Below are 13,334 nucleotides of genomic sequence, written 5' to 3'. Positions count from 1 at the left end.
GGACACTAGCAGAGAGAGCATAGACTCCTAGAAGTAGAGAAACAACACATCTAGAGTAGACAGAAAAGGCAAGAAAAAACCATACGAACACCTGCAAGACAAAACATCCTCCAACGGAAAAGAATATGAATTGAATAAAAGAAACAATGTCAAAACAAACCCCAAAGGAGAAAGGTAAGGCAAGACCAACAGTCAAACCAACCAGCCTGAATAAAACCCCATAGCCGAGAACCAAAACCCCAACCAAAACACCATAGAGAAACCCCCCCCCCCCCCCCCCCCCAAAAAAAAAAAAAAAAAAAACCCACCCAAACCCCCAATCAAAACCACCCTAACTGAATAACCAAACCCCACAGCCAAGCCCCATGAAAGAGGGATCCAAAGCCACAACAGACAGACAAATCCACCATAGCCGAGAAACCAAACCAACCAAAAGAACCAAGCCATCCCAGAGGATGCACAACAACACAACAAGGAAACAAGTAGGCAAAAGTAATTACTTCTTTTTTTATTTTCTCCTACTTCGTTTACTAGCACCCTCGAAATCTTTTTGCGGTGCGAACCACATTCAAGCCATATAATGCTTGAAAATAATCCCCAGGCTCATTCTTGTCTTCTCTACCACAGCAGCTAGCCGAAAAATGACATTCATCTAGCCAATCAAATTGATCCACACAAGTATCATTAGATTTCAAAGCCAATTGAGCTTTCAAAGCATCATTAGAAATAACATAAATCAAAACATTAATAAAAGGCACTTTTTTCTTTCACATCCACAATATTAGGCAACACAGCCAGTAGGAGCGCTAGGTCCCTCCGTAACCAAAGTAATGGGCTCAATAGACTGCCCCGCATCACCAACAGGAATCAAGGGATAACAAACATTGTCGAGCATATCATTATTAGGCTTATCACACACATTAATAGAGATAGTTAACTAAGGGAGCTTTATCAAGTTTGGGGTGTAAAATATGACAATCCATTTTCTAATGCCCCAAAGATTTGCAATGAGCACAATAGGAAGGAAAATCCTCCATAAACATATACTGAATATAATCCAAATTTTCAGGTCCAACCAACACTCTATCAGGATAGTGTTTATTGACATCTAACTCAACAAGAACATGAGCGACGGAGGGCCTGGAGCCGCAAGAGGTAGCATTATCGGTTTTTAAAGGCTGGCCAAACAGGGAACCAAGATCGTGAAGGATACGGGGGTAGAAGAGGTGAGATCTAAGGTTAGGGAATGAGACCCAAATAGGGGAAAAATAGGGGTAATAGGGGATTCCACCTTAATGTCAAAAACAGAAGTCCACTTGAACAATTTCATGAAGCAAATGCTAATAAAGTAAGAACGGTGAAAGAACACTCTACAATAATTAAAATCAATAAAAAACTTAATCAACACATGCTTCGGGTTGAGCAAAGTAATCGAGAAATCACCAATAAGATTGAGGTTGAAGAAGAAATTACGGATTACATCAAGAGAGGGTTTACGACCGAGAAATTTGCCAACGAACTCGAAGGGGGCAACTAGTATGAGTGGATAACTTTACAATTAAACTTAAAAAATAATTTACATACGGATTAGGACATCAGATTTGACGAGGATAGGAAAGGCGGCCGTGGGCCTATGCTTAGAGCATTGGGGAACTATTTGCTTGGGGTGTGACATCTTCCTAGATGGTGTCATGAGGTTGGCAACATCAGTGAGGATGATGACTCATGGGGATGCCAATGTCGATGGGGAGACTTCTCATAGGATGTGGTTGGGGCCAATGTTTAAAATTGCGTAATCAGGTATTGAGGCGTTTTTTGTTAGTGAGGCGAGGCGTAAGCCTCAAGGCGTTTTGAGGCGTAAGCCTCAAAATCAAAAAATTGCGTAAACATAAAATGATAAATTTTGTATATTCTAATGAGTAAATACTATATAAAATATAAAAATGCACAAGATATGAAGTGAAATCAAAATATCCCATTAATAAGAAAACATGAAATTTAGTTCAACTCAAATTCTATCTTTCCCAAATCACAGTATTCTTTTCATTAACATATAATTTCAAAAAGAAATAGCAATGACATATCACATAAGAACTCATAAGTAATCTTGAGCGGTACCGGCTCGGTACCGAGCAGTACTGGCTCGGTACCGGCTCGGTACCGAGCGGTACTGGCTCGGTACCGAGCAGGTACTGAACGGTACCGAGCATGTACCTGCTCAGTATTGAGCGGTATCGAGTGGTACCGAGCATGTACCTAGTGGTACCAAACATTGTTCTACTGAGTGGTACCGAGCATATACCTAGCGGTCTCAATGTGGAACGAAGACGGAAAAAGGTCGTGGTAGAAGATAGCTCCAACCTAATTCGCGGTAGAAGATAACTCAAAGTAATAAGCGAAGAGGGACTCAATGTGGAAGGAGGCCGACACCGAATGAAGAGGGAAAAAGGTCGCTCGAAGAAGAAGGGATAAAACCTATTTTCGGGAAATGACGGAAGACCGCGCGGGGGTTGGGGGGTCTGAACCGAACAAATATATATTATGTTAGCTTTTTTTTTTTTAAATTTTTAGAGGCGGATGCCTCTCAACCGTGAGGCGAGGCGCAGCTCAGTAAACTTGAGGCGTATGCCTCAAATCTTGAACTCATTGCGTAGGCTTTGAGGCTTAAATGGGCAAAATTGCGCTGAGGCGCGCCTCTTATTGCGCAATTTTAAATCATGGTTGGGGCCATCGGAGTTGGAGGAAATTCAAGGTTGCAAACATCTAAGAGGATGCATCTCGTAGGATGGGGACTCAATGGGTCTCATGATGACACTAGCTTAGGAATTAACTCATTTTGGACAAATTTATAGTTTAATAAAAAAATGAGTCATCTGAGGAATTCCAAATTCCTTATAGTAAATTTTTGCCTTGTTTTGCTTTATGTCAAATTTACCTTAAAAATCAAAACTTACGTATTCCTTTTATGTTACATCCCTAATACGCCAAACAAACAGTCACTGAAAATTTCATTCATCGGCAATGCCAGCATCTTGAATAACTAGTACGAGTGCATATTGTAGATATCCCAGCAGGATTATGCTGTACTGCATCATTACCATACCTTGGGATAAGCGCAACTTGACGTACAGAATTTTAAGACACGGTCTTATAGAATGTTTAACTGTTACACGGTGCTTACCATTTTTGACACATTTTCTTCCGTTTTTTTCTTGCAGAAGTAGTGATGTTGGGCGCTTTTCACATGTGGAGTAAAGTTTAGCAGGTGAGCTTTGCGGTTAAGTCAGCATGGTTTAATCCCTTGAATTTTGATTCTAAGCAAGTTTCTTAATTGCACCACAAAGATATTAAGGGGCTTATCTTGTGCTTGGTAATTTCATCAGTACGTGCAGATGCATGAATATTTTCTCACGTTTTCTGGATTCCTTTTAGTATGGTTAGAGAACAAACATTGTGATATTGATGCAAGATTTTTTAGAGCCATAATTTTCTATCACAAATTAGAATGATGTAATATTGTGATGTTTTTAGTATATACCACAACCCATGATATAAGCTAAAAGCTTGTTTTCGTTAAATGCAATTAATAAATAAAAGAGAATTAGAACCAAATAAAATGTAATGATCGAATAAATTTGAAAAAATTAACTTCAATTTTTTAAAATACAAAAATTAACGAGCAATTATAATTTAATCATAACAGATATGTAGTGGATTGTCGGAATAATGAATTTACTTGAAGGGATTCCCAATCCAGGGGCAAACACAAGGCTCAAAGGCTTAAAAGAGAATACTATTCATCAATACCTCAATTCCTCTTACACATTCTATATATAATAATCAAGTAGAAAAAATCTAGAGAAACCTAGAAGATTTTAGAAACTTGTAACAAACTAAATTAGATGTCCTAAGGAATATTTTAAGCTAAAATGTTCCGCATCATTCTCCCATTGTGTCAAAAGAGCTCGACTCCATTGAGGCATGTTATAGGGAGGGAGATGTATAAATTATAATCAATCATCCTGGGTCGAAGATTTTGAACGGTGACAAAAGATTTTTCCTTATATCTTCACTGCTTCCACAGTATCAATCATACTTATCCATAATTCTTCCTTCCTCATCACCCATCTGTGATCATACAATGTATTTGCAGTTATCACTCTAAAGTTGTTATGAAAATCAAAGAGTTCAGCCAGAACAGATGTTGATTTAGCTTGAGTTTCCTCCTCTGCAGAACATATGATTTTATCATTGTTTGTATAGCATAATTTGTTGTTCTGCCATCATGCAGTATATCACGAAATAACGACACAAAAAGCAATCTTCTTAGAGCATCCATTCCATGTATTTTTTATGCAGGTTGTTTGTACACCTGGCTGATATTCCCTATGTCGAACATGAGATGATTTAATGTCCATGCAACAATTTCTTTTCTACTTTCTTCTATAGCTCCATGCAACACCACTTCTAAAGCGCATTTAGGTGCTTCAAGGTGCCATTGATGGTTATATCCAAGAAATTTAAATATTTGTTGTGATCTACTTATCTTGATCTTACATCATCATCAATTCTCAAATTTCCACTTCTTTGTCTACTTTCTGGAACTAATATGACAACGTTAAAGGCTAAAATAGCTTTTGTTTTGTGAATATCGGTAGAATTAGGCTTTCAAACCACAATTCTTGTGGGCTGACGTCTATCTTCTACCTTGGGAATAGACATGTTAGAGCTAAAGACGCCTTCATCAAGGTTTCATTTTATCTTTTCAACACGCACACTTGTGTTTGCTTATAGATTTGTCCTGATTTGAATCAAATGACGTGGTTGGCTTCAAAACAGCAATGCAATTGTTCTCTAGAGCATTTTTGAATTGATGATTTTCTGTTGTTCCTGTTCCAGCTGTAGAGTCATCGCTAGGAATCATCTTTTGCGGTTGTTGTTGCGATTACTGCTCAAGAAGTTGCTCAGAGTAACTAGATGGTGACTTGGTGTCACTATTTGTAGGTGAAGGAGGGTCTTCATCACTGGAGCCGAATGGTAGCAGATTAGGACCTTTGGTTTGGTGGAGAGAGGAATCAGAGGCGGAATTGGAACAAGCTGATATATTTACTTGGGCCGTGGGCACGAGAGAGGAAGTTGGAAGTGGTGTTGCACTCGAACACGGAGCCGAAGTGGGGGTGGAGGCAAAATCAGGCTGGAGTGCGGGAATGGTTGGGCTTGATTTAGTTGCGATTGTCTGTGGAGGCGGAGGAGCTTGTTTTATGGAAACATCGTGCAAAAGTTATGCCGGGAGGCGGAAGCGGGAGTGATAAGTCATGCGAGAGTGGACGAGGTTGGGTAGGTGATGGAAGCGGGCCAATGGGCTCAGGTTGTGCCCGTGAGAGTGGAGTCGGATCGCAAGAGAAGGCGTAGGCGAAACCATGAGTGACGGAATGGAGCTAGAGCAAAGGCGAGTCGTGGACGACAGTCGTGGTTTGATTGCAGACTAAATGGTCGAGCAGGGGATTCCGCCATCGGAGAGGAAGGTTGAGCGGAGGGTAGTCATCGACCACGACGCGTTTATTGCGGAACTGGTGGCGTTCTCGTGAAGCGGATGAGTGGAGCGAAGACGAAGAGGTTGGTATGGTTGTCGACGACATTCGTATTCTCCTTATGGAATGAAGTAACTTGTCTACTTGAGCAAGTGATGCATTCACTTTAGCTGCATAAAAAGCTTGAAGGCTTCGATCATCGTCGACTGCCCACCTTCTTCGGCGTTAATCTTGGTCGACCGCCTATCTTATTTAGCGTCAATCTTCATCGACCGCCCATCTTATTCAGCGTCAATCTTCATCGACAGCCCATCTTATTCAACATCGATCTTCATCGATCGCCCATTTTCTTCGGCTTTGACCCTCGTCGACAGCCCACCTTCTGCTGCCATCCATCATTCTTTGCAAGCTCCAGGCTCTAATATCAATTGATGTAGTGGATCGTCGGATGAATGGATCTACTTGAAGGGATTCCCAATCCAAGGACAAACACAAAGGCTTAAAAGAGAATACTATTTATCAATACCTCCATTCCTCTTACACAGTCTATATAAAATAATCAAGTGAAGAAAACCTAGAGAAACCTAAAAGATTCTAGAAACTTATAAAAAACTAAATTAGATGTCCTAAGAAATATTTTAAGCTAAAATACTCCGCATCAAAATAGAGTCCCAATTGTGTCAAATTTGAATAAAGGGGGCTTTAGCAAACCAAAAAAATTATTCAGTTGGTCAAAAAAAAGAAGCAATCAAAGAATTTCATGCTTCACGCCATGACTTATCCTGAAATTAGTTGGTCGCATTTGTTCCGCACTCGGGTTAATTTGCACGCAGGAGATTGAAAATTGGAAGACAATTTTGTTCAATCAAATCTAAATAATTTATATGCATCAGAATATCTATTTATATATATACTTCTCATTCCTTAAATTACTAGATACGATTGTCATGAAATTAGCTCAGCTTAGCTTCATATTCTTTGAAGTTCATATCTTTATTTATCCAGATTTTTTTAAAATTCTGAATAACCGCTGCATTAATTGGGCTGAACCTCATATTTCCAAACTCCATTGAACTTGTTTGGAACTCCATGAAATATCCCATAAAATTCGAGAAATTATTATACCAAATGCCATCTGGATACCAATAGGAATGGGTCTTATTGCAATACATAGTGTGTGCACACACAATGTGTATAAAGTTATACACAGTGTGTGTATTGACGACATATCCTCTTTTCATTGGCATCCGGATGAGAGCTTCGCACGTAATAATTTCTCCTGAAATGAAGGACTTGGTTTAGGTATGGTTGTGATGAGCGTGAAACAACACCGTTGATGTTACCTCTCACGCATTAAGTGCTTATATTGTATGCTTTGTAGGCTAGTAGTATCCTGCATGCTAATTTGCTTTTTTATATTATTATTGTCATTTTATTTTTTTTTATTTGCATTTTTGTTTATTATTTATTTTAACAATTTTTTTTCTCGCAGAATATTAAGTATGCCAACTAGCGAAGCCATTTTTTGTGCTGGCCCCTACTTAGTGAGCACTTCAAACTGTAAATCTAACTTCACAAGTATATAATGCTTGTTTAATGACCAGTCTTTTTCAAAGACATCTAATGTTTCTCTTGACAAATACTTATCGCTAGCAGTTGCTTTGTGTGGGCTAATCAAATGGCTGGATGCTAATTTCTCTGAAAACTTTCTATTATAAGAAAATCACTTACTGAAAGTGAAATATATTAAGTGGGTTGATTAACTTTGGGTGCTTTATCACATGCATGATTTTATGATATTTATATGATTAATAATTTCTTCATGTTTTTTTTTTCTTTCTTTCTTTTTCAACTCAATTAAATATAGCTTGCCAAAGCTCTCGAGGTCTTATGCTCTTTTGCTCCTCTAAAAAAATTTGTATTTTTTTTTTTAATTCTAAAATTTAAAATTTTATTGTTATTTATTTACCACTCAAATTCCTTACTCATAAAAATTGCTGTAAATATATTTTTTTTTTCTTAAAAGTCATTTCCTTGTGTTTATAAGGAAGAAACATGGCTGAGGATGATATATATATATACTATTTTGTACAATTTCATTTATATATATCTAAATATTTTCGGAAGATATATAGTGGTGCTGGGTCTTAGTTGTTTTCTTCAGCAATGTGCCACCATATGTGAAGTCTAATAAACATCCTTATTTGTGAATGGTAATCAGAAGTGTATCTATAGTCTGTTCATCTGATTTCTTAGCTTTTTATGTTTTGTTTGGAATAGCTTTGAATCATAAGTGTTTACTATTTTTAGGATATTTTTTAATTAAAAATTAGCTATCTTTCAATTTATTTTCTCAGAAATGCCTCTTATCTTTCTGTATAAAAGATCAATGAAATTTGTAAGGAATATTTGAAATTTATATAAATATTACCTAAGCAAGAATAAATGATCTTTATTCTATTGAAACAATTATCTGGAAACAATTGTGAAGATTATGAAGAAGCAAGAATAGAGTTTTTTATTCTACTGAATCAGCCAATTGCACTACAAAAAAACTAAGAATTTTCAATCGAAAAAAAAAATTTGGAGAACTTTTCGGTGTTTTTCAGACAAATTTTGTTACTCCACCCTCCAGAGTGCTGCTGAGCTCTTCCACTAAGATAAAGTGATGCATCACCACTACAGTGAAAAATAGAGAGTCAACACCCCACTTCGCTCTTCTATGCCTCAACGCCCACCAATTGATATAGTAATGTAGCACCGTAAGGGATTTTTCTATAACTTGAAGATCTCATTCAATTTTCAACTTAAGTTCCTTTCTAACTCATTTAAACATAAAATGACATTGCATAGAAAATAAATAAAAACTACTTGAACATGAAATTCTTACCAAGTCAATTTAGATTTTCCTAGGTACACCTATGCACTATAACTAGGGTCTCATTATAGAAGTTCACCATTGACACAAATACCGACGCCTATCATCAACATATATCATAAACATCAACATAAATGCTAAACGCTTCCAATTAGACCAACCACCATTGCTTAGTCTAATTCCTAAAATGCCAACAAGATCGACGTCCAATATCACCAACATAATTAGCAATCATCATGGAAAACAATTTCAATGCATGTTATCACCAATAAGCCCATAATAAGTTTGATTACTAATGTTTAATGACTTTAATAAAAATGTTGCTTCAACTTCGGATATTGCAGTGGACATGTCAATGAAAGCTTCATGGTAGGATGTGGGCTTGCTATTAAACTTTCAAAAAATCAAAATAAATTTGATTAGGAGATAAAGATGAGCATAAAATAGAAAAATACTAAAATAGTATATTAATGGTGGTTTTAGCTGTGAATTTATCCTTTTAAACTTTCAATCATCTGGCAAAATTAAAATTTTTCTTTATTAAAGTAATGTATCTTTGAGCCCAATTTTAAAAAAATAATATGGAGATTTAGTGGTGTTAAATTCGAATAGGTTGTTAAACCTATGATAATGTCCCAAGACTAATCAAGAACGGGGGTGAATTGGTATTTACAAAATTTTCTTGGTAATTAAGAAAAAATTGATTTTTATGTTTTTTGCAAAATTAATTTTTCAACAACAAACACTAAAATGTTAAAAAATAAAAATGCGGAAATAAAATGAACACAAGAATTTATAGTGGTTTGATCAAACAAGACTTACATCCACTCCTGAAAACTCCCTCTTTATGTATTGCACTATTACAAAAGTGACACTCCTTTTGACCGCACAATAAGGCGGAGAAGTCTTTACAATTTTCCTCTCTTCCACCAATCCCTTGTGTGGCAGAGAATCGTTGTCCTTTTACACCCTCTAAGTGTCGGTAGAGAACTGTCGTCCTTTCACACCCTCCATGTGTCGGTAGAGAATCGGTATCCTTTCACACCCTCTAAGTGTCGGCAAAGAACTGATGTCCTTTCACACCCTTCAAGGGTCGGCAAAGAACCAGGGTCCTTTCAAAGATCTTCTCTCGAGCAACTAGAAAGAAGAAATGAAAGTAGTAACCAAAAACAAAACGAGATTCTTACATTTGAGTAATCTTGTGATCCCTTCACACTCCACTTATAAGAACTCTCGCTCAAACACTCTCCCATAAACACTCTTTCACTTGCTCTTGAAAAATCACGAACAAAAAAAAAATCATGTCAGATTTAATTGTCTTTTTATATGAAAGACATTAACAATCATCTAGAAAACTAAAAATTACCATTTTTTAGTGTTTACGATCGTACTTCGTGTGTACAAACAATTCAAAAAACTGCTGCATATGAACCTGCATGAAATATTTTCGCAAATGATAACCGTCCAGTATAAATCAAATTTGTACTTTACAAATCGTAAGAAAATTTTTCTAATTCGTCGGGATGAAAAGGTTCGCCACATTTTCGTACTCTAGACGCCGTCAATACGAACAAGGCATCGTACAGTACGATCCGTTCCAAAAAAAATTGGTGTTCTTCATGATGAAAAGGAACCCATCAAATTCACACTCTAGACATCGTCTATACGAGCAAGGTATCGTGCAGTATGATCTGTTTAAAAAAAAATTGACATTTGTCAAGAGGAAAAGGGACCCGTCCAATTCGTACTCTAGACATCGTCTGTACGAACAAGGAATCGTATAGTACGATTAGTTAAGAAAAAGTTTTAAATTCATCAGGATGAAAAGGGGCCTGTCTAATTTGTATTATAGACGTCGTCTGTATGAAGAACCCTTCGTACAGTATGACCAGCACTTTAAAAAAATTTCTTTCTATAGTTTGTTTAACTGCTCGTAGAAGGAAATAACAGAATAAATCATCCCGTACGAAATGAATTCGTACAGTATGATTAGTTTAAAAAATTGAATTTTTAAACTCTCCTCCAGTGTGTGTGCGTGTGTGTGCGCACAGTTACTCAATTACAATCATACTCTATCAGACTAAATAAAATAAAAAATACATACTTCATTTTCAATGAATCCTAATCTAATTTGATTTGAATTCTTCAATAATCTAGAGTATGATTTCTCTGAAATGTTAGTACAAAAAAAAAACAATACATTTAAAAAATGTTAGGAGAAACTGTAATTAAAATAATAATATTTTGAATAATCAAAAATATATATGTTGCAAGAATCTCAACAATAAAAAAACTAATTTGTAACAATATCAACAATCTCCTCTTTTTTTATGATGGCAAATTAATTATTATTTGAGTTAACATTTCTATCCTAAATTTCTCTTTAGCACCTCCTAAAAGAATGAACATTTGAATATAGGGAGATTCCATTAAGAGCACACAATTTTTTTAAAAAATTCATAAAACAAAAACATTTAATACAAATAACAAAATACAAAAACACAAACATAAAATATAAAAAACAAACTCAAAAATAATATTATTACTCCCCCTTTTGACAACAACAAAAAGGGAACAAGAAAATCGAAAATGAAAGATGTCAAATGAGAAATCAAAATAATTGATCTTGAAAGTGATTAGAATATAATTGAAATAACAAATTTAATTACATAAGATGAAAAAGAAATATTTAAAATTTTTAAATTAAAGAATAACTTAGATAAGAAAAATTTATCAAGGTCATGATGCATTCTAGATAATTAGATAAGGATGATTATTACAAAAATGATGAAATAAAGATTAGTTAATTTCAATTTTTATTATATAATATAATTAAAAATTAGAATGATTTGAATTATAGATTAAACGATAGAGAAAAGAACATAAATAATTCAATTGGTGATATTGCGCATTTTTTCAAATATTTGTAGCACACTTTGTGCATCTTTTTTATTTGGGCTAAATTTGTGCCTCTTTTCATTTTACGAACCAATGTGTATTTTTTTTATTTTTGTACACACTGTATATTTCTTTTTGATATACTCCTTTTTTTATTTGGTCTTTTCAAAATCAATAATCTAAAAATTAAATTTCTCTAATAACAAAAATAATTATATTGAAAAAGAAATAAAAAAATAATAAGACATCAAAAATAGCAATAAGAATATTCAAATTATGTTTGTCTAAAAAAATATGAGATTGATATACTTAACTTAATTGAGTTATAAGTTAATTTAAAATTTTGATAAATTAGATTTTATAATAAAATTAATTTTTTAATGCAAGTTAATTTATAACACAATTTAGATCAATTATAAAAGGCTTTTCATATAGGTAAAATCACATTTCAAAATAAAAACAAAATCAAATTTGCAAAACATGTCATTTTTCATTGATATCAAAAGGATTTTAAAAATATAAGTACAATTATATCAAGTGAAAATACTCCAAAATAATATACATAATCATCATATTGAAAAACTTGACAACTAACAATAAACACAACTAACATCAACTGAAAGAAAAAAACAACATCACATTACAAGCAGAAGTCTGATAGAAACAACATCAGAGAAGTACAACTAAAACTCAGAGGGGCCCTGATATGGAGGAGGTGGCTGATTGAACACTGAAAAATAGTTATTCATCATAACTACATTTGTGTTCACCGAGTCAAACTAACATCAGATTCAACCCATATCTTCTTGGTATCTTACATCCTGCTGGTTTAGATGAGACTGAATTTGATCAAAGCGTTGATCAAAATGAGTCTCCAACCGATCAAATTACTGGACCATTTCCTGAAAGTAATTCTAATCAAGTCCCTAAGCAGGTGCAGGTGCTCACCCTTCTCCCTCAATATCCTTAATATAACTCTCATTTATCCCAAATAGATATCGAAAAGAAGCATCGATGAAAAAGATTGGCATTTTAGTGGGAGGATCATGATGAATAATGTGGTACTTCTTATCTAAAATGAATGTCACTAAATGTCATATAGCAATATTTTTCTTTCTCTTATGATGAGGAAGCCCATTTTCAGAAAGGTTATGAATATAATCCAAGATGAATTGGGCCTAATCAATAGGTTGTCCAGTCATGATCAAATATATAATAATGGACATAAGAGGAGTCATATTTATTCTATTACCAGCCTTATAAATGATTGAAGTTCTTAAGACATGTTGGGTGACCTTGGTGTTGAGTCTAGTAATTAGGTTGTTAAGCCTAAGTTAATGTCCCAAAGGCTACCAAGAGGGGGGTGAATTGGTAGTTTAAAAATTTTAAGCCCTCTTTTAAAATTATGTTGAACCGAAATAAAAATTGTTTCTTTTAAGTTTTGTAGAAAAAGTTTTTCAACCACAGAGTTTTTAAGACTAAGAATTAAAATGCGGAAACGTAAAAACAGCAAAGTAAATGATACCAGATTTATAGTGGTTCGGTCTAAAACCAGACCTACATCCACTCCCCAGAGGCACCCTCTGAGTATTGCACTAATACCAATAGTGACTCTCCTTTTGAACCCACAGCAAGGCGGAGAAGCCTTTACAACACACTCTTTTCACCACTCCCCGGTGCGGCAGAAAACCGTTGTCCTTTTACACAATCCCCAGTGTTGGAAGAGAACCGTCGACCTTTCACACTCTCCTAGTGTAGGCAAAGAACCCTTCGGCTATTCACACTCTCCAAGTGTAGGCAGCGAACCCTTCGGCTATTCACACTCTCCAAGTGTAGGCAGCGAACCCTTCGGCTATTCACACTCTCCAAGTGTAGGCAGCGAACCCTTCGTCTATTCACACTCTCCAAGTGTAGGCAGCGAACCCTTCGGCTATTCACACTCTCCAAGTGTAGGCAGCGAACCCTTCGGCTATTCACACTCTCCAAGTGTAGGCAGCGAACCCTTCATCTGTTCACACTCTCCAAGT

General features: G+C 35.4%; 1 protein-coding gene across 2 annotated transcripts in view; it reads left to right on the top strand.

The window, feature by feature from the left end:
• LOC110103205 (PITH domain-containing protein 1) overlaps positions 1–7,294 on the top strand; it is a 105,305-nt gene extending 98,011 nt beyond the window's left edge. For both annotated transcript variants that reach the window (XM_028698361.1, XM_020831814.2), the window contains 2 exons: positions 3,219–3,265; positions 7,024–7,294. In XM_028698361.1, coding sequence (XP_028554194.1) covers positions 3,219–3,255 — 37 coding nt within the window. In that variant the 3' untranslated portion in view covers positions 3,256–3,265; positions 7,024–7,294. The remainder of the gene's footprint in view (positions 1–3,218; positions 3,266–7,023) is intronic.
• Positions 7,295–13,334: the final 6,040 nt, after the last annotated feature.

The sequence above is a fragment of the Dendrobium catenatum genome, unplaced genomic scaffold, assembly GCF_001605985.2.
Source record: "Dendrobium catenatum unplaced genomic scaffold, ASM160598v2 fragScaff_scaffold_1074, whole genome shotgun sequence".
Taxonomy (NCBI): Eukaryota; Viridiplantae; Streptophyta; class Magnoliopsida; order Asparagales; family Orchidaceae; genus Dendrobium; species Dendrobium catenatum.
This window is presented reverse-complemented; position numbering and strand designations above follow the sequence as displayed.